General features: G+C 39.4%; 1 protein-coding gene across 2 annotated transcripts; it reads right to left on the bottom strand.

Annotated features, from left to right (window-relative positions):
* Positions 1-569: 569 nt before the first annotated feature.
* Samd9l (sterile alpha motif domain containing 9 like) lies at positions 570-26,570 on the bottom strand. 2 transcript variants are annotated; one of them, XM_085840843.1, is made up of 2 exons: positions 26,316-26,570; positions 570-5,574 (listed from the first exon to the last, which is right to left on the bottom strand). In XM_085840843.1, the coding sequence occupies exon 2, from the start codon at positions 5,550-5,552 to the stop codon at positions 813-815; it is 4,740 nt and encodes a 1,579-aa protein (XP_085696969.1). In that variant the 5' UTR covers positions 5,553-5,574; positions 26,316-26,570; the 3' UTR covers positions 570-812. The 2 variants fall into 2 exon arrangements, with proteins under 2 accessions (XP_085696969.1, XP_085696970.1); XM_085840844.1 differs by lacking the exon at positions 26,316-26,570 and adding an exon at positions 13,793-13,869.

The following is a 26,570-nucleotide window of genomic DNA, read 5'->3' as shown; positions in this document are numbered from 1 at the left end:
TAAAGTCTAGGTGGGGGAAAGTCTGTGTTCAGGGGTGGCAAGAAGGGACTATGGAGCAGGTTCACTAAGAATGGACATAAAAATATGGTGAATTCAAACAAGAAAATGCTTCGAATTTTGTTTGATTCCCCTTTGCATTCCTAAAATAAAAAGGTGGGAGAGGGAATTGTGTATGTGGATATATGCTATGGGAGTTTAATGGAGAGCTAGGCACCAATGATTTTACTTTACACAGACAGAAGCTTTAACTAAAACCAAGTGTTAGTAAGAGGCAAGTAGAACACTACAGGTACTTGAAGCCACACTAAACTGCCCAGGCAATGCTTTTCCCCCAACCCACATAAACATGCTCACACACACAAGGTGTTAGTGGTGGGGCAGATGAGCATTAGCTCCCCTTGTGCTAAATTTAAGAGGTTGTGAGCCACTGATGTGGGTGCTGGGAACTGAGCTCAGGTCCTCTGTGAGAGTAGCAAGTGCTCTTGACTGCAGAGCCATCTCATTACCACCACTTTCATTATCTTCTTAGTTAGTCTATGTCACAGTGAAGAAATAATTTAGAAAAGTCATTTAATTTACAACAGATGTTTTATTGATGAGCCAAATATGTCTGTTTGGGAATGGCTGATGCTACTGTGGGCCAAGCTCTGTGGTATGGTCATATTTCTTGTCCTACAAAGTTTCCCATAACTGATACAGAGAAAAAGAAGCAAACTATGTGATTATAATTAAGCCAAAAATGCACTCTATGGGCTAGAAAGAGTAAGTACAATGATAGATGCAAATTAACATTGTTGAACGAATATACCTCCTTAGATTACTTTTATGCCATATGCCAGAGGACCCTCAATTGAAAATCCTAGGTAGAAGGACACTCTCTCTATGTTTCTTCCACTTCTGAGTGGAGCTGAATACACAGAAGTCACTGGTATTTTTATTTTTGCCTCTGTTCCATATTCTAGTGAGATTAGTTTGCCTTCAGCCTGGCCATCCAGCAGGCGTAGGAGGTCTTTAACCTCTCTTTTTTCCCACACTACTCCACTGTGCCAGAAGGAATTTGAATCTTGCACTTCCCTGAAGTAGCGCTCAATTTCAGCCTTGTGAACAAGACTGTTAAGACCCTTCTTCTGCCCCAGGTAGAAGAGCGTGCTTGGCTGCCTGGACCTGCACATGTGCTTGTACTGTCTCCTGAAGGATCGATTCAAGGATGAGACATACTTTTCTATTAGTGTGGAGTCTTCATCTAGCTCTTTGTTTTCTGGCCAGAATAGGAGGCAGGCCAAGAAATAAGGATCGGGATATGAATGAGTTAGCCCCACAATCTGCAGGACCTCTCTGAGCTTTTTTTTCAGTGTGCTAAATGGCAAGATATACTTGGAACTGGGCTTTAGACAACTGAGAATAATGTTGGCCAAAATGAAATTTTGTATGTCCTTGGTCAGCACCTTTGACAGTGGCTTGTTTAGGATATCCTGTAATAGGAAGGTATAGTTTTCCACTATATTTTCTATTTTGTTAGCTTCTTTGTGATTCGGATTAAGATATTCAAGGAGTCCTGAAAATGTATCTGCTCGCCAAGCTTGTATGCGCTTCCTACAGTTCTCCTTTTGAAGTAACAGATCTTCTTTGCCCTGTACCAAGTTGGTATCCAAATGGCAGAAAAGTTCTACATATTTCTTGAAACAGCGGCTCACTTTCTTACTTAGTGAGAGTTCTGTTAATTCTTTTGGAGTGTTCCTTGGTTTCAGAAAACCCATATAATCCCAAAAAAAATGAAAGCATCTTTCCAAATCTGAATGTAAATTCTGTAGAAGGGATGTAAATTTGTTGAGAACAACACAATATTCACCTTTTGGGTCTGAAAGGATGGTCCCCTTTCCAGATAAAAACTCTGCCATAGATTCTTTTGATATTTCATTTTCTTTATGGAAAAGGGGTGTAAGCTGAAGAAGCTGGATAGTGTCAAGACCTACTTCTATTTCTCCGAAGAAGCCAGCTGTGTTGTATGTGTCATATCTTCTTTGGGAATTCTGTGGTGACCATGCCTCAGTTCCATAGTCCTTGCTATCAGTTTGCTTCTGAGACTCTTTGAAGGCTTTCGAAGCCTTTTCAGCAACTTCTAGGAAATAGGCTAGATCATCCACACTAATATTTCTACATGTCTTATTTTTACCCAACCACTGTTTGAGCTCACTTTTGTAAACTTGACCAAGTGTATCTGAAATATAAGAATTCTTAGGTGCTTTCCTTTTGGCCAGATTTGCCCAGACTAAAGCAGTACTAAAGTTCTTCTCTTTAATATAGAAGTGTCTTGCTAAAGCTTGACAAATGAATGCATTTTGTGGGAATCGATCACTTCCTGCAATCAAGACCTTTTCAGTTTCCTCATTCTGCAATTCTTCAATCAATGGGGAAAAGAGAGTGTCTATTTCAGCTCCATGTTCCTTGCGTTGTCTTGTAAGCAATAGAGTTTGCACATCATATTTAAATTTGTCTCGTCCTAGACCAGAATCATACAATATATCCTCTTCTAGCATATTTAGTGCAATCTGACACTTATCCATTCTGTAGCTCATTTCCAGTTCTTTTAAACAGTGGGTGGCAATTAGAGGGTGAATGATACGTATACCAGAGTACCTCCCATAGTCTGAAACTTCAGTTCTTATTAGAAGTGTGGAATAGGTTCCCATGTTCTTTTCTACAGTTTCAGGTTTCCCATGTTTCATGGTGTAAGTGATTCCCAAAAATATTTCACACTGTGATACTGAAATGGTAGAATCTGTAACATAAGAGTTGAGTAATGCCAGGTAAGAAATGAGCTGGGCTTTCCTGCTTTTAGCATCCAGGTCCTTCAGAGTATTCTTCACTACATTCTTTATGTAAGTTGTGTCAAAATTGCCTTTCAAGATCATGAACGAATAAAAGTTTTCACAGTTCTTATGCTCCTTTTCAATTTCCTGTAGTTTGGCCTCAAAGGCTCTTTGTTCTTTTGGAGAAAGTTGGTATTTTAGTGAAATGCTATTTGCTAACTTTGCACTTTCATCTGGATTCTGAGATCTCATGCAGTTCAAGATTATTACTAATGTTTTTTCATATCTCAGACCCTTTTCTGCTATAAAGGCATTGATGGCATTTTGCAGAATATAGGCGTTCTCTTGTTCTTCGAAATCATCCACAAGGAGAAGAACGGGAATGAAGTCCTCATGGCTGGTAGCCTTGTAGCTGATTAGCTTGCTTACTTGTTCTCCAATCTCTACAAAATCAGTTGCTTTGTTTTTCAAGACAGCACACCGAAACTTCTGCTTTAAGTCCCAGAGAACATGCATCGCCAATGTAGTACCTCCACAGCCTGGGTGATGGTAGAGATTGATGACTTTGACAAACACTGGTTTAGGAGAGTCTGCACACTGTTGTATTAATGTTGTTAGCTCTTCAAAACTATCCCTTTTTACAAAAGCTGAAGAATAGTTTTCAGAAGAAAAATAGAAATTCCACCAGGATACTCTGCCTCCTCGATAAAAGTGTTCTTCTCTTGATTTCTTAAATTCTAGGAATTGAGATTCATCTTTCTCTATGTCTGTGTCTTTACACTCATTTTCACAAAGGATTTCCAATGCACTCATGATATCTTCATCCATTTTCTCCAGAATAACAGAGGAGGAGCCACAGGAGGGCAAAAATCTCCTTGAAGATTGAATCACTGATTTCAGTTTGAGGATGGTATTGTTGACTAGTTCTATGTTTAAAGTGGAAATGCTATGTTTTGCCAAATCATCTTTGATTTCCAGTCTTACTTGTAGTAGATCACTCCATTGTTGGTAGATAGCTGAGTTGACACAGATACACAACATATTGTCCATTCCATTGAAAACTTGATAGAAAGCACAAAAAGTTTCAATGAGTGGATCTTTTTGGTTTTCTATGGGAGAAAGTAAGAGGAACACCACCAAAACCTTCCCTTTTACTATGATATTTTCGTCTGTGAGGAATGAAATAAGTCTTCTAACCCCAGAAGCTCTATCTCTCTGCCATAAATGTGGCTCTAGAGGTTGACATGACAAGTCTACTCTGCCATTGCAGAAGATCCAGCTAGGTTGCTCATAAAGTTTCAGAGTAGAAATTTTCTCTGCTATGGTAGTTTTTTCCTCATAGTGACTGGGTAGGTGAAGGTTTGCTACTCTGCTTTCTCTGTAAGCTTTGACCACTCCCTTGATGTGAGAATAAGGATCAAAATCTAGCACAGCAAACAATTTAATTTCCTTTATGAACTCTAAGTGCTCTAATTGAGTTGGTGTACAGGTATTTGTTACAAGAATGTACCAATCATAGTAAGATTCATCAAGTGAGCCTTGGTGTCTGGTCAAAAGTTTAGACAGTTTTAGTCCTTCACTCTCTTTCTTAGTTACCATTCTAAGTTCTTCTTCAGCCGCTTTTCTAGATGCTGTCCACATCTTTAAATCCTCTAGAAATTTCTTGAACTCTCTATCCCGTTGGTTGGGATTGCCCAGGATATTCTTAGAGCTAGCTCCTTCTCTTACAAACAATGAAGTATCTTTGCTTTGTTTCCATGTTTTGCCTGTGTTACTTTGCATCATAATGTAGAAATACTTTTCTTGACATATAGAATGTCTGGGAATAACATCTACCTCAATGACAAATCTATTAGATTGTGTATTATTCTGCAAAAGGACTTCCACGAACCGTGGTTCCCGGATACAAGCCCTGGCTTCACTGATTTCACTGTCTTCAAAATACTTCGTGATCATTGTGTTGAAATGGTTAACAAAGATATCTTTACTAGTGACTTGCACACCAACAATTTCCCCGTGTGGTTTGTCTTTTACTCCAAAATGAATAGTGCCATTGGTACGTGAATTCATACAAGCTGCTGCAAATCGGAAAGTCTCATTGCTAAATTTCATTTTTATGTCCTCTTCTGTGGCTTTCTTTGTGTTTGTAAAGGCTTTGAATTCATGTATCGGGTCAATGAGATTGAGTGGCCCTGTCTCAGCAACACGTAGAATAGAATGTTCTATGTATTGTTTGACATCACAAAAAGAATCAAAAGGGTATGGCATGCAAGACATCTGTTCTGGTTTGGGCTTATTATCTTCCATGTCTTTAGTCACCACATCACCTAACATGTTTTCTTTCATAAGACTTGGTTCTTGTTCTTCATTCTGCTCTGTCTCCCTGAGACCATGATCACTGTTGGATGAAACTGAGTTTTCTTCCTCATTTTTGGTCTTTTTTTGCTGTTCTTTTGTTGAGAGTTTTTTATCATTTAATTGTCTGGAATCTTGATTGTGACTTTCAGGGGAACTAATTAGTTTGTTATACATACGTTTTATCAGAAGTGCTGGACCCCGTGGCAAGCCCATTTCTCTAAGATCCTCTTCAGTTAATTCCTGCAGGACCATCCCTGTTACCTCTTCTTTGAACAAGATTTGAGCATATTTATCAACAATGTTAAGATCTTCAGTTACCCATTTTCTTACATGTTCTTTGGTCCAGTCTTTGATCAATTTTGGTTGAGTTACTTGTCCACTCATCTTCAAGCTTCAAATTTATTCCCTGAAAAAAGTAATATGATAATATTTTAGCATTATAATTTATCAGAAATCATGTAGGCAGTTTGGATTAAAACCTCATACAAAATTATATACAGATGCATGATATTTTTCAAAAATTACTGAAAACTGTTTGGGATTCATTCTATACATTGCCCTAAGTATTTCACTGCTCATTTCACAGGCAATTACAATTGTGATTCTGAAATAAGCAGTAGCTGCTTGTCAGGTAATAAACTCTTTGTCTTTGATAATGTTCCCTTTTAGACTAATCTGTGTGGAAATTGGGATTTTGTAACTTAAAACTAGAATCTTGAGTAGCAGAATTACTTTTTCATAGAATAATATCTTATTTAAACGTTTTATTAGATATTTTCTTTATTTACATTTCAAATGTTATCCCCTTTCCTAGTTTCCTCTATGAAAATCCCCTATCCTCTCCCCACTCCCCCTGCTCCCTAACCCACGCACTCCCATTCCTGATCCTGGCATTCTCCTATAATGGGGCATAGAACCTTCACAGGACTTAGGGTCTCTCCTCTTATTGATAACCAAGTAGGCCATCCTCTGCTACATATGCAGCTAGAGCCACAAGTTCCACCATGTGTTTTCTTTGATTGGTGGTTTTGTTCCAAGGAGCTCTGTGGGTACTTGTTAGTTCATATTGATGTTCCTCCTATGGGGCTTCAGACCACTTCATCTCCTTGGTACTTTCTCTAGCTCCTTTATTGGGGACCTTGTGCTTCATCCAATGGATGATTGTGAGTGGATACTTCTGTATTTGCCAGGCACTGGCAGAGCCCCTCAGGAGACAGCTATATCAGGCTCCTGTCAGCAGGGAGTCCAAGAAAACCAGCAGGGGTAGGACAAGGAGGATCTGGGAGGCTTCTGGGGAAGGAAAATCAACAACAACAAAGTATAGAAAAAGGTTGTGATCAAACTCATTACTTTGTATGCTGATTTAACAAAACTAATTTTAAAGAGATTTAAGGAATGTCTGTCTAAAATTAATGTATGAATCACTAATTATAAAGGCTAACAAAATATAGATTCAACCTATGTTTGGCATTTCTTGCAAAAATTCCCTTGGAGGCTCTTCTCAAACTCTGAATAGGACAGTAATAAGAGAGTCTTGAGAGTGCAGGACCATGATGGGCCAGAGAAGGAAAAGAGACGGGTGGTATATTTATCAGAATGACTGGAACAGGCTACAGCCTTTGAGGAGCTTCCACATTGTTGAATTTCTTCCTGGCTGTCTAAGTGTCTTAAATTCTCTTAGTTACTTTTGGCTTCAATATAAAGTCACAACCAGTCCCTAGCCAATGGGGACTATGAGCAATAGGCACAATGAACCCTATAAATGTATTTTAGATGATCAACTTGTTCCTTTGGAGTACAGTTGGGGTTGTCTTGGAAATTCCACAGAAGTAGGGCATCTACTGTATTCAGAGATTGGTGCTTGCCTTCTTTTATTCATTCAAGAAGAAGTTAGTGACTATCTATTATGAACAAGACATAACCTTCAAGAAAATCAGTGGTAACAGAAACAGATGTCAAGTTCTTCCATGATACTCATACTCTATTTAGAAGGATTAAAAAATAAAATTCATACAAGTTACACAAGCATATTCATAAAAGGTTATAAAAATAAAGTTGTGGTAGGTGTCAGACATAAAGAGGGGTGTTAGACTGGGCTTTATGGAGAGAGTGCTCTGAGTAGGAGAAAAATGTGAGACCGTCTTATGTGAAGTTAAAGGTGAGAGGGAGGAACAGAAAGATGCCTTGAAGGGTGACTGAAGGAGCTGAGTGTTAGTCTACCTAGGCTACTTCAATCCTTCTTGGTAGTCTCAGGAACATGGTATGTGTGATCTAGCAGTAGGCAGTCTTCATGAACCAATGGTCAAAGCATTGGTTTGCTCTGGAGTTATCGTGGGCAAAGAAATACAGATCAATAGCTATTTCTTCTAGCTTGTGGGCTGAGTAAATATCCCTTATCTTCTTACTTCTCTGCAGACGTCCTCATTATTCATGTTCTGGTTTTGAATCTAGTTTTTCCAATGTTTCCAAACCTTTACAGGCTGAGGGTGGGGCTTATCTGGCAGAAGTAAGTCACTAGAAACAGGCCTTTGAAGTTATTGCTGCCCTTAGTTCCTGCTTCCTTCTCTACCCTCTGGTCTACTGTGGTACATATGGCTCTCCTCTGCTATAGGCTCCTACTACCACAAGATCCCAAAGAAACACAAGAACACAAGCCCAAAAGAAAACTCTCAAACTGTCAGGTAAAATATCTATTCTACCTTTAAACAGTTCGGTAGAATTTTTCAGAAAAACACAGAAATAGCTAATTCAGTCATTTCAGGTAACACCCAGGAGAGGGACCTTGTCATATCATATATTTATGAGCTGTAGATAGAACTGAGAGTATGGGCAACTATTCTATATATCCTTAAAGGTTTTGCTGAAGTCACTTTAGAAAAAAGGTTGATTTTTTAAAATTCCTCTCTTTTATATGGGATGTTAAAAATATAAATCTCTTATTATTTTAACTTTAGTCCAATGTGGGGCTGGAGAGATGGTTTAGGGAATAAAGTGTCCCAGCAACTGCATAAAAACGTGGGCTCTCACTTATAATCCCAGCACTTGGAGAACAGAGACAGGGAAATCCCTGGAGCTTGTTGGACAGATAGCCTAGTGTAATTAGTGAATTTCAGATTCATCGAGAGGCTGTCTCAAAAGCTAAGAGGTGGAGTTATTGAAGAAAATGCTGATATTGACTTCTGACTTCTATACACAGGTGCATACATAGTGACAAGCACACATACACAAATTATACAAATAATAACTTGCTAAATAATTGATCTTTGTCCTTTTATTTTTTTAAATATTGTGACAAGTCCACATGTAGCTGTGGCTGGACTGAAGATCAGCCTTAGTCCATGGTGATCTGATAGGATGCATGGGACAATTACAATTTTTTTTGTATGTGTTAAGACCTATTTTGTGACCAATTATATGGTCAATTTTGGAGAAGGTACCATGACATGCTGAGAAGAAGTTATATCCTTTTGTTTTAGGATAAAATGTTCTGTAGATATCTGTTAAATCCATTTGTTGCATAACTTCTGTTAGTTTCACTGTGTCTCTGTTTAGTTTCTGTTTCCACGATCTGTCCATTTATGAAAGTGGGGTGTTGAAGTCTCCCACTATTATTGTGTGAGCTGCAATGTGTGCTTTGAGATTTACTAAAGTTTCTTTAATGAATGTGGCTGCCCTTGCATTTGGAGCATAGATATTCAGAATTGAGAGTTGCTCTTGGAAGATTTTACCTTTGATGAGAATGAAGTGCCACTCTTGTCTTTTTTTGATAACTTTGGGTTGGAAGTCGATTGTATTCGATATTAGAATGGCTACTCCAGCTTGTTTCTTCAGACCGTTTGCTTGGAAAATTGTTTTCCAGCCTTTCACTCTGAGGTAGTGTCTGTCTTTTACCCTGAGATGGGTTTCCTGTAAGCAGCAAAATTTTGGGTCCTATTTGTGTAGCCAGTATGTTAGCCTATGTCTTTTTATTGGGAAATTGAGTCCATTGATATTAAGAGATATTAAGGAAAAGTAATTGTTGCTTCCTATTATTTTTGTTGTTAGAGAAGGCATTCTGTTCTTGAGGCTCTCTTCTTTTAGGTTTGTTGAAGGATTACTTTCTTGCTTTTTCTAGGGCTTAGTTTCTGTCCCTGTATTGTTTTTTTATTTTGTTTTGTTTTTATTGTTAGAAGGGCTGGATTCGTGGAAAGATATTGTGTGAATTTGGTTTTGTCATGGAATACTTTGGTATAGCGTAATAGAATTAATCCATCTAATCTCTTGGCCTTTTACCGTGCTAACTACTTTTTCCTGTTTAATAATCTCAGCCTCAACTCACTTACACAACTATGGTCACACACTGACCTTGTCATTATGATTATGGACTTCTAGACCAAACTCAGCCCTCCCCACACAAGTTCCTACATTCACATTCTAGTTTCTATTCGCTAAGCATATGGTCTCACTGATGAACAAAGTTGTTTTATGTGCCACAACTTAACATTAAAGGTCATTAGGGGAAAACCTAATCCATTATATTTCATATAATTTAGGTGGAGTCACCAGACTGCTCAAAAACTTCCAGTGCCTTCTCATTTAATATGAATTCAAGCTGAGTGCCCAATGTTCTACAGGTTCTGTCTACATGCTGCACTTATGATCTCCCTGCGTCTGCTGCCTATTGTTCATTGGCTTGGCTGGCTGCTCTCCACACACACCAGCCTACTACAGAATAGATCCTACTAGATATTTCCTCTGCTCAGATTGTCCTTTTCCTTACACCTACATTCCTACTGTCATTACCTTTCAGCTCTTTACTCAAATTCAACAGGGCCTCTGTGAATGCCTTTGTCAACACTTAACATTAAATAAGACTCTCTCTCCTCCTTCCTTCAGCACTCTCAGCCACTCTTCCCTGTCTTGAGTTTTCTTTTTAAGACCTATACACAATATGTTTTACTTAATTGTTATTCTCATCCTGTCTCAGAAACTAAGATACATGTAGAAAATAGACTGTTTTTCTTTCTCATTTATAGGTGAATCCCTAGGGTGCAATATTTGGTGAATGAAGAAATTACAATTTTCAAATAGCAAAACAATTATATTTTATTTTTGGAAATTCATGATTTAGCAAAGTCTATGTAACAAAGAACTTAGAAACCTCTTCATTTTATTACCCAGAGAGAAGACCTAACTATGTTTTCTAAGTTAACTACCATAACTAAGAGAAGGATAAACATATACTTTTTAAAAAGAGAAGTTGGTAAACATATATTCTTCAGGAACCTGAAGCCCCTTCATAAAACATTTTTCCTTATCAGTTGTGGTTTGCCTAATTATGCCTTCCCAAAGAACATGTTTCTCAGACAAGTTTTCCTTTGGATGAGAACTCTTTCTATCCAAGATTGTCAGCCCTTGCAATTATGGGGAAATGGAGGCTCATTTTGAAAGGTTCCTCTCATGCTTGTCACACTGACCCTGGTCTGTCTTAGGTTGTATCTTCTCTTGGACAGAAACCTTCCCCAGTAAGTCAGTCCACCAACTTCTTTCTTACAACTGCACAAAGATTTTAAGAAGCAGTTCTGGGCTTCCTCTTCTCTACTGGCTACTAGTTACAGCTTTTTCTATACATGCTAGCCATCGATAAAGGCGGCATATTAGGATGTCCTATTCACTGGCTACTGTGTACATAGTGCCAACTGTGTATGATGGTGTATACAGGATGTCTGTGAGTGTTGTCATATGGACAGTGTGTATTTATGTGGTGTATGGTGTACATGTGTTATGTGTCTATGGTATAGCATATATGTGTGTGTGTGTTTGTGAAGCGTGTGTGTTTGTGTGTGTGTGGTATGTGTTTATATGATATAAAAGGATCTTTTATTTGCCTAATGTAATTGTTGTCTCCGCTTACTGTTGAATAAACTCACCCTCTCTAGCTCTTTCTGAACTCTGGCTGGCTAGTTCAACTCAGCTGTTCGGGCTCAGACTCTTCTGACTGATTGAATATAACTTCTCTAAGCTTCTCACTGAATTGCTCTATGAATTTCTTCAAATCTAGCAGCTCCTTTTTATTCTCTTGTTTCAACTGCCTCTGCTGACCTTCACTGCACTCAGAAATGAACTCAACCACATTACACAAACAGCACTGACTAAACTGATTCCCAACTGACTGACTCTCCTTGACTTCTCTTTCTTGTGCTATTCTTATAAGAATTGGGGGTCAGCAGGGCATGGTGGCACACGCCTTTAATCCCAGCACTTGGGAGGCAGAGGCAGGCAGATTTCTGAGCTCGAGGCCAGCCTGGTCTACAAAGTGAATTCCAGGACAGCCAGGGCTATACAGAGAAACCCTGTCTCGAAAAAAACAAAACAAAACAAAACAAACAAAAGAGTTGGGTGTCTTCTATCTCTGACTCATTCTGTCAAATCATTCTGTGATTTATCACTTTTTCTTCCTTCACTTTCAAACATAGCTGCTTCCTTCTCCAAACTAACCAAGCCTTCATTATTAGGGATTAAAGGTGTGTATTAAGGGTGTGTCAGTAGTGGGATCACACAAACCTAGGCCATCTTTATATGGTTTTTTTTTTGCCAGAGAAGACTTTTTGTTGTATAAAAATTCCTCTATAATGAGGTATGTCTGCATACCTATATGTGGGATGTGCATGTGAAATGTGGGACTGGTGGGCTCTCTGCTCTTGCATTATCTCACACAATGGCAGCTTTTCTTCGTTAAGTCCTTGTCTGTTTGAATTACAGGGAAAGAGAAGCATCCATCTCAAATGCAGTGATGGTCATCTGGTCTTCCCAAGTCTGCTATCATTTTATCTTTTCCTTATTACAGAAGCTTCCTCATTGTTCAGGATGAAGATCTGGGTAACGTAGTGATATTCTGACTCAAATAAAAACTTTAGATATCAAACAAACGAACAAACAAAAATCAAAACAAAACTGGTTGGTATATATTTTCATGGCAGAGTCCTTGCCTAGCAGGTGCAAGGTCCTAATTCATCCCCAAGCCCCTCCCACCCCACACCCTCACCCACCACAAAAAAAAGAAAAGAAAAGAAAAGTTGTAACGTTTTTACAGCATCACAAACTTCCTCAGCTCCCCACATCTACTATGGTGGTTAAAATGTAATGCAAAAAAAAAGCCTTTTACAGGATCTCCTCCTGCCTCCTCTCTCTCTCCCTCTCTCTCTCTCTCTCTCTCTCTCTCTCTCTCTCTCTCTCTCTCTCTCTCTCTCTCTCTCTCTCTCTCTCTCTCTCTCTCTCTCTCCCTCTCCCCTGCCCCTTTCATACTGGGGACAGAACATGTGGAAGGCATGCACTCTGCACTAAGTTATATCCTAATCTTGTGGCTACTGTATTTGTGACACTTGCACACAATTTTTCTTTCCCCTTTCCCTCTGTCAGTCTGAAAAACATTTTATATGTCCATGTAGCACAATGCATGCAGAAACTACATGTTTATTTAGTTCAAGGTGGCAATGGTTTGGGTAAAAATGTATTCCTAGCACCTCCACACAATCCCTTGGCTCTTTTTATGACTTCAACTTTAAATCCTGGATGGACTGTAGGAATACTTTTTAAACACATGGGCCTTTGATACTGAGCAGAAAACCACAATGTGTTTATATAGGCGAAGAAGTTGTTACCAGGAAAAACATCTGATGTTAAAAGTAGGTCTCTTCCCAGCCAGGCTGTTCCATAAAGGGGGCAATATGAGGGAAACTATTGCTGATTGTGTTCACCTGTTTCAGAGGAAATGCATGGGAAACCTCTGTGTTAACATGGGAGAGGGGTGCTAGCCATTGCTTAGAGAATCTTCCCCTGTATACCTGGGCAGACTGAGCAATTCTGGGATTCCGTTTTCTTATTAGTACTCAATTCTGCAACCTGTTCCCAAAGAACTTTTCCTCTGTTATCTTTGGAGACCAACATTATAAGAGAAGCACATTGTCATGGCTGCAGACTTTGTCAAGGCAGCTAGGCCTGAGCATCAGCACAGCAGCCCTGCCTTAAAGCCTGGCTGGAGCCCAACAGGACACACCCATCTTCAGCCTGGCTGAAGCCCAGCAGGATACAGCCTGCCCTCACACCAGGAGGACAGGAAACTACATAGCACTTAGTTGCAATTTCCTGAAGGGTATATATTACCACAATGCATTTTTTTCCCATATAGTTGCTGCCTGCTGGCTGTAAAGGAAAGACTCAATGACAATAGTACTAACCTTTGTAAGTCTCTATCTTTGATTAGATGTCACTTTTGACATGCTACACAGTATAGAGTTTGTAGTTGGTTAAGCTGCTTTACATCATTTAGTGTGCTTAGATTCTTGGTCACCACCCAGGCTGCAGACACTTCCACCTCCAGAATACTCTACATGTTTCTTCACCAGTCTGTGAAAGGCAGCTCTAGTACATGGAGGAAAGGAGTGATACTTCTCCATCCTTCTAGAATATTTAATAAGAACAGAGGTTTCAGGCTAACAAGTGTTCTGCTCCTTAGGCTAGAACAAGCCCCAGATTTGAGCACTGCTCACAGAAAAACAGAGTTTTAAGAAAAGACAAGATAATAAATCAGCTTATTTTGTCCTGCCATCTTTGCAAGAGTTCAGTTTCACAACATATTGTCTCACCTTCCTGTTGGGGCATCAGATCCAGAGGAGGGTACTTCTTTTAGAAGGTAGCACTGGGTGAGGCCTGTTGGTGTTCAGGGCCTCCCTGCCCACTGCAGAAACTGACTTCCCTGCCAGGGACTTGCCCCTCCCACAGGCTCACACACAGCAGGGTCAGAAACAGTGTTGGTTTCCAGTCCAAACCACTCAGTTAAATATTTAACTCACCACCCTCCCTCTGCTATCTAGAAGGCTGAGGTCAGATTTCCTCTTTGGATTTAACTGAATGTGGGAACAGAAATCCCAACAAGACTTGGTATTCGAGAAAGCACTGCACATCAGAATTTCTTCTGCAGCCCATCTGTTCTTTCAGGCAGTGAGTGCTGCCAAAGACCTTGGCTACTAAGTGGGCTGTTTTCAGTCATTCAAAACCAGAGGCTGCTGTAAGCACCAAATAGGTAGATAGATTCTCAGATAGGAAAACACCTCGACTCCCTGAATCCCAATCCTAATAAGTGGAATATATTGTCTCAGTATGATATGCTGAACTCTTCAAAAATTCCTTTAGAAACGATAAAATGTCAAAAAGTTCCCCAACCTGCCTCCAACATTCTAGCAGTTCAGAACATAATTCAAACCTATGCTATTTGTTCAGTGAAGCTTTTAAAAGGCCTTGTCACTTGACAAATTTAGAACATCTGGACATTTAGTGTTGAACATAAATAAACCAAACGTCTATGGTAGGTTTGAACAACTTTTCAGAATATCAAGTCCTTAAATCTTTGCTCCTTAGAACCCTGTAGCTTGATGTTTTTAAGTATGGACAAAAATCTCTTCATTAACTATGTGAAATATTCAAGGTAGCTACAGAACTCCAAGCTCCACAGAACTTGGCTTTTTAAACTCTCTCTTGCTGAGCAAGAAGGACAAGCAAAGCTTCACCTCAGGGGTCCAAGACCTGATCTCCAAGCCCAGAGGAGGACTGCTTAAAGGGACAGAAACATCCCAGTTTTCACTGCAGCCCCACGGAGCTATGCACTCTGAGGGTCCCATGAACTAAAACTAAACACAAGCAAGGTAGTTTTGTTTTCATGAAGAACACACTAACATAACACGACACAATAAAATGAAGCAACATTACAACAACAACAACAAACCCCTGTACTACTTCCTCAGCTCCCTTGCTGTCTGAAATAGCTGCAAAGGGAAATTTAAATGGCTATCTCTGGAGGGCATTGCCTTTGATGAGTTTGAAAACAAAACTTGGAAAAAAATCTTACATTAAGTAGAAAGGAAAGTAGAAATTGACAATATTACCCAGGACCCCAGATTCCACCACTTTTTGTTTAACTTTGTACTTCTTTTGTGTTATTTGTCCATCTTTCTTATCTGCCCGTGTGGCACAATGAGGAACCCACTCATTACCCTGACCAGTTCTCATTGTTCTAATTGTACTTAATGAAGCATTTCTGCATAGGAAAGCATTTCTAAGTTATCATCAGTTAAATAAACTCTTATATTTGTTATGTGCTGCTATCACTAATTAACTTAATATTTTATATATAATGGTTCAGTTTAAAAGTATGGATTGATACAAAAATACAGCTAGAGCTTTTAGAAATAGCTTTCTTTTTATGGGAATAAAAATGAGGAAAGATATCAAAATTCAGAAAATTTCCAGTTTTTTGAAAACTTTATTATTCTAGAAGCTCGAAACAGCATCTTTATGCTGTGTTTTCTAATTTTCTTCAGATACAATTCTCAGGATCCTGTTCAGAAATAAAAAATGCTAGGTTGTTAAGGTGCAAAATTCTCTGCCTTCAATCCTCAGACACTGAGAATGCCTTGTAGAATCAGAATGAGGAAGTAGTTTCAGTTTTGTTTTAACCCATAATCTTGAAGAGGGAGTTTTTTTTTTATAGGGCTTGTGACTGTGGCCCATTTAGAGTACTTAATATGCATGAGGCTCTGTGTCTGGTCCCCAGTGCTATAGTGGACAGTAGATAGATTTACAAATACATTAGAGAAAATTATCAGTAAATGGGAACCATGCATAACAATTTTTCACCAGACACATTTTTAAATCTCAACAGCTAAGACACTGGAGAGAATACAAAGAAAACAGACATTCCAGGAAACATTACAAGCCTTTGATTAGGTATGGGCTAAGCATTTGTTATGGGTTATAATTCTAAGCCTACATAAAGACCTTTTGGTTTGTTTGTTTATTTATTTGTCTGTATGGACAACAACTATAGTTAAATTATTGATAATCATTTAGGGTTTGACTATTGAGCAAATTAATCTAAAACAAAGCAGATGCCTTTTACTGTGGGTTATAATCCAGGAGATCGTGTGTGTGTGAGTGTGTTTGTGTGTGTGTGTTTGTGTGTGTGTGTGTGTGTGTGTGTGTGTGTGTGTGTGGTATGTTTGTGTGTATTCATTTTCTCCTTTTTTAAATTTTTGAGTCTATAATTTAATTATATTTCTCCCTCCCCCCTCAAATATCCCTTTATATACCTTCCTGCTCTCTTTCAAATTCATGGCCTCTTTTAAAAAACTAATTGTTATTACACACACACATACACACACACACACACACTATATATATATATATATATATATATATATATATATTTATATTTATATTTATATTTATATTTATATTTATATCTTCCTGAATATAGTCTGTTCAGTCCATGTAATGCTTCCTGTATGTATGTTGTCATATCTGATTGTTGAGCATTGGACAATCGATTGGTGTGCTCCTCTTTGGGGAAGGCCTCTTCTCTCATTTCCAGCCTTCCTCAGTTGCCTATAGTTCTGTGAGCTTTAGGTACATAATAGTTTTTTATAGTTGTATTCATCGGGAAGGGAGGGCTCTTTCAGGAGGGAAGTAATGGCAGGATAAAAGTGACTTGATAGGAGAAATTGGAACAGAGAGACTCCTGATCTGATAGGAGGAGGGAGGTAAATAGAGAAGAAAGTGGGAATAGATAGATAGAAAAAAAGGACAAAAGAGGATCTCTTTAGGGAAGGAAGATGGAAGTAAATATTGAAGAAGAAGGATGTAGGTAAAAGAAGAAGAATATCTGAAAAATCAGAAGAAATGATGGTATTAAAGGGCTTTGGCCAAGTTACATCCCTCTGGCTTGGCCAGTCACCACAGACATAGCTCATGTCATAGGCTGAGGCTGGCTCCACTCCACCAGCTGCTGCTGTCCTCTGTGATTGCCTCACAGTCTTGGAATCATCAATATCTTGAGATCTCCACAGCAACTGAGGGCTCACTTTCACCAACAACCTCCTGGGCTTTCTATAGGAACTCCAATACTGTCACATGGGCATGGTGCCAATACTAAACTTCTCCCCATGACCTCTTCAATCTTGGGGTTCCCAGTGGCTTCTCACAGTGCCAAACCTCAGCTTGTTTCCTTGACCCCAGCAAATCCTGTTGTTTTCTTGCTGCCCAAACTAGTACTACATACAAAAACCTTGCACATTACCAGGGTGCGCTCCCCAGTCTGAGATGCAGCCTTGGCTTTCTCTCTGGACCACAGTTTCTGTCTACTAACTCTGAGGGAACACTTTCAAAAAGATTTCAACTTGGTGCTAGTCTCTTCTTAATTGTAGCCGATGCCAGCATCAGTTTGCCCTAGGAAAGCAGTCATTTGCTAAGTAGGACTGGTATCCTATTCATCAAAGACTACTCTTTAGCCCTGGGTGACCACAAATCACAGACTGTTAATTCAAATCCATCACATGTACAGCCCTGACAGCGTCTTTACTTCCCTTTGAAACTTCACCAGCCAGGCTTCCATCATCAGCATTGCTCTCAGCACTCTCAACTTCCAGGTTCCCCCAAAACAACGCATTGAGCTGTAAACATTGATGGGCTTTCTAGTCTGAAACTCTGAACACTTCTACAATCTTCCCCACATCATCAGGCAGGTCAGACACAATCATAGCCTGCTCTTTGGTACCAACTTCTCCCCTAGGTTGATTTTTACTTCTATGATGAAATAGTGACCAAATACAGCTTGGAAAGGAAAGTTTGACTTGTGTGACTTAATCACATGGTAGCAATTTAATTTGCACTGAGGTAACTGAAAGCAGGAACTGAAGCAGTAAGCTGGTAAAGTTGTCTCTTTCAACTTGACTCTAGTATGTGTCAAGTTGAGAAAACAAGACAAAACAAAACAAAAATTTTACAGGCACACCTCCCATAAGGATGTGAAAACTACCATGGAAGAATTCAGAAATGGTTAGAATTTGTTAAAAATACTCCAAAAAGTCAAATTAAACTAGTGGTGACTAGTGAAATCTAGAAAATTAGAACACCAAATCTAACTACAGAAATGTATCATAACCCATCAAATGGCATAGAAACCATGCAAATATAAATGAATCAGTAAATGGAAATATTTATGAAAATATTATGTGTATTTCATTACATTTGAAATTTCATCTTCACAAAATATCTTCTAATGACAAAAGAAGAAAAGCCAGCATCACTATGGGGAAACCTAACCAAAGAAGACCCTTTTCGCTAGAATTTCAACTCATCAAAATGAATGTCATCTGAAATGGACAAATGATAATCATGGATGGCCTAGCTTTGCCATCTGCTTCTTAGTCAGCCACCATGAAAGGGGTCTCCAGCATACACTACAAAGTTAGGAATTCTGGCATACCTTTCCAACCATGAGGGACTTTTACTCTCTGTTTCCATTTCTACCCTTTGAGTTTTTTACTCCATTTTGAGGGAGGAGGATGGCTGCAGGCCCTGTATGGATCCAGAACCGGTCTTTTGGGTCCCATCCATCTGGTAAAGACTAATATATGACTTCTTTCTGGGAGTAGAAAGGGAGACCATTTATATATTTATTGGGTAAATTGAGGGTGTGGGAGCATATGAGTGTTTTAAAATCATATCAGAGAAACCAGATCCAAGAATTTACCAGATATGCCAGACCAAGGAAAAGGGTATAACTCTGTACTGGCTGGTTTTGTGCATCAATATGATACGAGCTAGAATCATCAGAGTGTAAGGAGCCTCTATTGAGTAAATGCCTTCATGAGATTCATTTATAAATATTTTCTCACTACCAGGGTGGTACCATCCCTGGGCTATTTGGTCATGGTGTTTTGTCACAGCAATAAAAGCCCTAAAACAAACTCCTTTGTCTGGAGTTCATAAAGTGATGAATACCTATTATGGGGACCACATGGTCCCACCCCAACCTACCATCTAATGCCTGGGTTAGTATCAAGGAGCAATAACCAGTGAACTCCTGAACTGTCCCTGGAGCTTGAGCTTGGCTTGATTTCCCACAGGTAATATACCCTACTTGACTGCCTGCCCATTTTACTGTGACTCAGTGTGGATCTGGACATTAACCTCTCATTTCCAAACCTAGAGCTGCTTTGACTTGAACTATGCAGCAGCTTAGATTTCAGGTCCTAGCTCCAGCAGACCCAGCAGCAATTCAACCCATCACTGCTTTGGTCCATTAGTTTACTGTAGGAGGTGGTTCTGATGGGTTCTGTTCCACAATTGGTTCTTTATCAGTCCGTAAGGAAAGCCAACTGTTGAGCAGAAGGGACAGGTGGGTTTTCCAGGACTCTGGAGGCACAGAGAGAGACACAAGGGAGGGAAAAGAGTTCCCCATGCCTTGGAGAGAGGAGAACTTGGCAACCATGTAAGATCTCAAAACAGAATGACCACAGTGGCCACTCCGACAAGTGGGTGTTCAGAGAAGTTTAACACTAAAGTTTCAGGCAAGTGGAGAGATGGAGAGAAGAAACTGGTAAGGGCACTCTTTTCGAAGCAGGAAATAATAATGCCCAGCTATTGTGCCAGGTCAGTTGTAATTGAAAAACGGTGGGCCTATGTCTTTAGTCCAAGGATTCAAGTGAAGCCAGGGGGTGGCTGGTAGCACAGTCACCTCTCAGAGTTAAAGGTGACTAGGTCATAAAACTACATGCTACGGTTTACTAATAAATACTATCTCTCAGATCACTGGTGAAAGTCTTAGAACAATGCTGCAAACTCTTAAATGTGTATATTCACTTTTTAAACTGCATATATGTATATAGAAATAGTTACTGTACGCTATGTTTCATGAGAATTAATATTTGTTTTTAAGAACCTGCATCCACCTTGGCTAGGCTGCCAGGGTAAGGTTACATGACAAAATTGTGTCATTAGAACCAATAAGCCTTATGAATTTATCATTATTAAATAAATCAGTTGGTTTTAGTGCAGAATTCTATCTGACGTTCAAAGGATATCCATGTCCAGTTCTCCTCAAACTATTCCACAAAATAGAAACAGAAGGTACTCTACCCAATTCATTCTATGATGCCACAATTACTCTGATACCTAAACCACAAAAACACCCAACAAAGATAGGGAACTTCAGACCAATTTCCCTTATAAATATCGATGCAAAAATACTCATAAAATTCTCGCTAACTAAATACAAGAATACATGAAAACAATCATCCATCATGACCAAGTAGGCTACATCCAAGGGATGCAGGGATGGTTTAATATAAGGAAATCCATCAACGTAATCCACTATATAAATAAACTCAAAGAAAAAAACTACATGATCATCTCGATAGATGCTGAGAAAGCATTTGACAAAATCCAACACCCATTCATAATAAGTCTTGAAAGATCAGGAATTCAAGGCCCATACCTAAACATGATAAAGGCAATCTACAGCAAACCACTAGCCAACATCAAAGTAAATGGAAAGAAACTGGAAGCAATCCCACTAAAATCAGGGCCTAGACAAGGCTTCCCACTTTCTCCCTACCTACTTAAGATAGTACTTGAAGTCCTAGCCAGAGCAATTCGACAACAAAAGGAGATCAAGGGGATACAAATTGGAAAGGAAGATGTCAAAATATCACTATTTGCAGATGATATGATAGTATATATAAGTAACCCTAAAAATTCCATGCGAGAACTCCTAAACCTGATAAACAGCTTCAGTGCTGTGGCTGGATATAAAATTATCTCAAACAACTCAATGGCCTTTCTTTACACAAAGGATAAACAACCTGAGAAAAAATTAGGAAAACAACACCCTTCATAGCAGTCACAAATAATATAAAATACCTGGGTGTGACTCTAACTAAGGAAGTGAAAGATCTGTATGATAAGAACTTCAAGTCTCTGAAGAAAGAAATCAAAGAAGATCTCAGAAGATGGAAAGATCTTCCATGCTCATGGATTGGCAGGATTAATATAGCAAAAATGGCTATCCTCCTAAAAGCAATCTACAAATAAAATGCAAGCCCCATCAAAGTTCCAAATCAATTCTTCACTGACTTAGAAAGGGCAAATTTGCAAAGTCATCTGGAATAACAAAAACCTAGGGTAGCAAAAACTCATCTCAAGAATAAAAGAACCTCTGCTGGAATCACCATGCCTGACCTCAAGGTGTACTACAGAGCAATTGTGGTTAAAACTGCATGGTACTAGTACAATAACAGACAGGTAGACCAATGGAATAGAATTGAAGACCCAGAAATGAACCTACACACCTATGGTTACTTGATCTTTGACAAGGGAGCTAAAACCATCTAGTGGAAAAAAAGACAGCATTTTCAACAAATGGTGGTGGCACAACTGGCAGTTATCATGTAGAAGAATGTGAATTGATCCATTCTTATCTCCTTTTACTAAGGCCAAGTCTACATGGATCAAGGAACTTCACATAAAACCAGAGACACTGAAACTTATAGAGGAGAAAATGCTGAAAAGCCTTGAAGATATGGGCACAGGGGAAAAATTCCTGAACAGAACAGCAATGGCTTGTGCTGTAAGATCAAGACCTGACAAAATGGGACCTAATAAAATTACAAAGCTTCTGTAAGGCAAAAGACACTGTCAATAAGACTAAAAGGCCACCAACAGATTGGGAAAGGACCTTTACCAATCCTAAATCAGATAGGGAAATAATATCCAATATATATAAAGAACTCAAGAAGATGGACTCCAGAAAATCAAATAACCCTATCAAAAAATGGGGCCCAGATTTAAACAGAGAATTCTCGACTGAGGAATAACAAATGGTTGAGAAGCACTTGAAAAAATGTTCAACATCCTTAATCATTAGGGAAGTGCAAATCAAAACAACCCTGAAATTTCACCTCACACCAGTCAGAATGCCTAAGATCAAAAATTCAAGTGACAGCAGATGCTGGCGAGGATGTGGAGAAAGAAGGGCACTCCTCCATTGTTGGTGGGATTGCAAGCTGGTACAACCACTGTGGAAATCAGTCTGGCGGTTTCTCAGAAAATTGAACATAGTACTAATGGAAGATCTAGCAATTCCTCTCCTGGGCATATACCCAGAAGATATTCTAACTGGTAATAAGGACACATGCTCCACTATGCTCATAGCAGCCTCATTTACAATAGCCAGAAGCTGGAAAGAACCCAAATGTCCCTCAACAGAGGAATGGATACAAGAAATGTGATATATTTACACAATGGAGTACTACTCAGAAATTAAAAACAATGAATTTATGAAATTCTTAGGCAAATGGATGCATCTGGAGGACATCATCCTGAGTGAGGTAATCCAATCACAAAAGAACACTCATGATATGCACTCACTGATAAGCTGATATTAGCCCAGAAACTTAGACTATCCAAGATACAATTTGTAAAACACATGAACCTCAAGAAGAAGGAAGACCAAAGTGTGGATACTTTGTTCCTTCTTAGAATGGGGAACAAAATACCCATGGAAGGAATTACAGAGACAAAGTTCAGAGCTGAGACAAAAGGAAGGATCATCCAGAGACTGCCCTACCCAGGGATCCATCCCATATACAACCACCAAAAGCAGGCACTACTGCATATGCCAGAAAGATTTTGCTGACAGGACCCTGACATAGCTCTCTCTTGTGAGGCTATGCCAATGCCTGGCAAATACAGAAGTTGATGCTCACAGTCATCTATTGGATGGAACACAAGGCCCCTAATGAAGGAGCTAGTGAAAGTACCCAAGGAGCTGAAGGGGTCTGCAACCCTAAAGGAGGAACAACGCTATGAACTAACCAGTACCCCCAGAGCTGTGTCTCTAGTTGCTTATGTAGCAGAGGATGTCCTTGTCAGCCATCAATGGGAGGAGAGACCCTTGGTATTGTGAAGATTCTATGCCCCAGTATAGGGGAATGCCAGGGCCAGGAAGTCGGAGTGGGTGGGTTGGAGAGAACGGCAGGGGAAGAGTATAGGTGGCTTTGGGGATAGCATTAGAAATGTAAATGAAAAAAAAATATATATATAAAGAGAGAGAGAGACAGAGAATGGAAAAAAAAAAACTCACATTGTAAAAGGCACAAACATATTGGTCCATGTTCCTGGCCTAAGTTGTGTTCTCTTTTCCTGATGATTCACAACAGTACCCTGTGGGCATAAATTTTTTGCAACCTACTTTTAATAAGGGCTCAACCTCTCCTCTAGCCTACTACCCAGCAGAGGTGTAGAAGAGAAAAGCTATTAGGATACGGGGAAGTGGGCCTGTTTAGCAATGGTTTTTTGGAGGTGAGCTTGATCATCCTTGGTAGTAGTTCAGTCCCATAGCAAACACAAATACAACTCAGCAGCTGCAGACCAGTTGTCCAGGCAAGTAGACAGAAGGCATGAACCAGCAGCTGTAGTTAAATTCTCAAGAGGCTTGTCAATCAGATGCACAGAGACTGTGAATACTGAAGGTAGCTGTGTAGGCCCAAACAAATTGTCTAAAGGTGCACTTGGCTGCACATTAACATGTTGTACCTGTACCATTTCTTGTTCTTTCAGGCCCCTGGAAGCAGGGTTGAGTGGCAGTTTACCTTCCAACTTAGGCACCTACCTCTATCTCTATTCACAAATTCTCTAGAGGCACAGCCAACTCTGCACTCTTTTCTAACAGAAGAGAATTTTCAGGTTTCCCATGAACTTTTTCCAAAAGGGTACCCAAAACTAAAATAGAAGCTGTGTAGAAACAAGACTGCCCTGTGGCCTAGAAATAAGGTTAAGAACTAGAACAAGTCTAGGTATTCACATCTTACTGTTTATCACTTTGTATTTCTACAGCAGATTTCAGGACTAGCTTTGACCTCTTTATTCCACTCACAGTTAATTCTTAGTACTGTTTTCTTTATTTCTTCAAATCTTAACTCTTAAGCCTGCTCAATGCCAACACTTTTTGCACTTTACGGCTAATTGTAGTAACGTTTATCACTTGATTGGCCGTGTTTTAAAACAAACATTCTACTCTTTATTTCCGGGAAAAAGTGCACAATTCACTATAGAGCCTGTTTCTTCAAATCTAAACTTCATATATATAAATGGCCAGGTAGGTATCCTACTTGATATAAGTTTATAACAGTTCAGCATATTTAGTATTGGTTAGAGCAGAAAGGGAAGATTCTGAATGACACAGGCATTGAAAGTGCTGTCTTCTCTGTGTGCAGCAGCCCAACCTGGCCTAATCCAAGCCAGTGTGAACTTCCCAGCACATTCATCATCACAGTTTTCTAATTCTGTTTAATTAGCAAGCTGCAAAGCAAAACAGATCTCCAGAGCATCAATTTCCACATCTTCTGTCTACATCTTCCTGGAGGAAAGTTTTATGGACTCAACAGAAATGAACCAGGTATGATAAAGAGATGTATAAATGACAGAGTACTGCCATTTGCAGTCTGTCACCATTTCCTTCTGTACACTTGATCTCACGTGAGCAAGAGGAAGGAGGCAGGAAAGGACCATTTTTACTGATATTATAGTTGTCTAACACCTGATCCCACTGCCCACTCGTTACTCTTACAGAGAATCAAAGGTTCATATACTCACATGCAACTGTCCAGCTCTGACCTTCAGCTACTCACTCCCTGGTTTTGCTATGCTGTCCAACCACCTCTGCTGCCCAGTCACTCCCAACACATGAGTGAGCACATGATGGCCATTTGGATGCCTGGTGTCCCTAGGCTCTTGATTACAAGCCCAGGGCTCTTATGCAACATCTAATCGGGATGCCTGAAGTCTTCCTAACTTCAGCAGTAAAAATTTCTTCTCACAGTTACACATATGTCAGTCCCCACCTATCTTGGTGTAAGAGTACAAAAATGCAAGTTGAAGTCATGAGTCAGATGGATTACTCATACCTGAGCTACGTGCCAGAAACATATCAGAATATAAAGTTGAGTTCTCATATCAGGGTTGGAGGCAGAGAGATATGGGCAGAAGTATTTGGTTGAGAAACTCAGCAACTAACCAAGAAAAAAGGATGAATTTTCACTATTTTCACTCCCAACTTATGAAACTGAGTAAGTTTCACTTTTCACAGGGCTTCCTCTAAAACAGTGGTTCTTGACCTCCCTGATGCTGAAACCCTTTAATACAGTACCTCACAGTCTGGTGACCCCCCTCCCCCAGCCAGAAAATTATTTTCTTGCTACATCATAACTGTAACTGTGTGACAGTTATAAATTATAAAGTAAATATCTGTATTTTCTGATGGTTTTAGGCATCCCCGGTCAAGACTCACAGGTTGAGAACCTCTGCTCTAAGGCCGATGTTCAGTCTTAAAAGCTCTTCCTTGAATCAATCCCTTAAAACCACAGAAGAGGCCACTTTGGAGACTGTATATGCCACAGTATTAATGGTTTCTTCAGACTATCCCGTGCTTCTAAAAGGCTTGCACAAACCTTAAAATGTGCTGCAGAATCACACGTATATAAAAATCCCTTAGGAAGAGAAAACCAGAGGAAGGCTAATTAGGACTAAAAATAAGTGGTGTGTGTGTGTGTGTGTGTGTGTGTGTGTGTGTGTGTGTGTGTGTGTGACTGTGTGTGCATGTATTTTAAAGTGTTCCCAGAATTGCTTATGAACTTATATAGTATAAAGAAGAGATAGGATTTATATACTGAACACACACACACGAGAATTATAGGACTTGTCAGTTTTTCTCAGAGAAGTTAAAGAACGCCAATAACATTGTTCCCCTAGGCCCTTGAATGACATTTGGGGTGAAATATCAGACCTCAGCCTCTGATTCTTACCAGGCACATAAAACTGCCATGATTCCAAAACTTCCTGGCAGAAGCTCTGTGAGCATTCTGTTTCTGTCTCCAACACATGGACTTGACATTAATGTCCAACACACTATGGAGGATGTCATTTTCTAAACTGCCTGTTCCTTAGAGTGACTGGAGGACTATGTTTAGCACTAATAGAACATTAAAGTGGTTTTTTTTTTCTTTTTGAAGATGCTGCTTTTCTTTAAGGGCTATTAATAGAACTGTGCCAAATTTTCAAAAACATTTTTTAATGGAATGTTTATGTTATGGCCACAGTACCATTTACAACAACACACAGACCAGAAATTTTAAGCTCAGAAAATTATCAGCTTTGTTTGAGAATATACTTAAAACATTCTAACCTCAAAGTTTACTTTCCCCTCTTCCATAAACTGTTGCTGTGTAGACACCAATAGCAACAACAATAATAGGAAAGAAGAAATTTTGTACTTACCCAAATTTTCAAATTTCTTCTATATAAAAAATCTTTTAGAAGGAAAAAAGAAAAAAAAAACTGTCCATTTTAGTAAAGAAAATTGCTGGATTCTGTATTCTCTTCCTCCTAAGATGTCCGTGTAAAACAACTTCATTTAGTCTTGGTGGTCTTAACCAGTCTGCTTGTCTACCTTAACACCAGCTTAAACTGGCTGAGAGACACCAGGGTGTGGCTGCTGCTGGCAAGGGTGTAAGGAAGTGAAAACCACCTCTG

Source organism: Mus caroli, unplaced genomic scaffold (assembly GCF_978045245.1).
Source record: "Mus caroli unplaced genomic scaffold, Mus_caroli_1 scaffold_7, whole genome shotgun sequence".
Classification (NCBI taxonomy): domain Eukaryota; kingdom Metazoa; phylum Chordata; class Mammalia; order Rodentia; family Muridae; genus Mus; species Mus caroli.
This window is presented reverse-complemented; position numbering and strand designations above follow the sequence as displayed.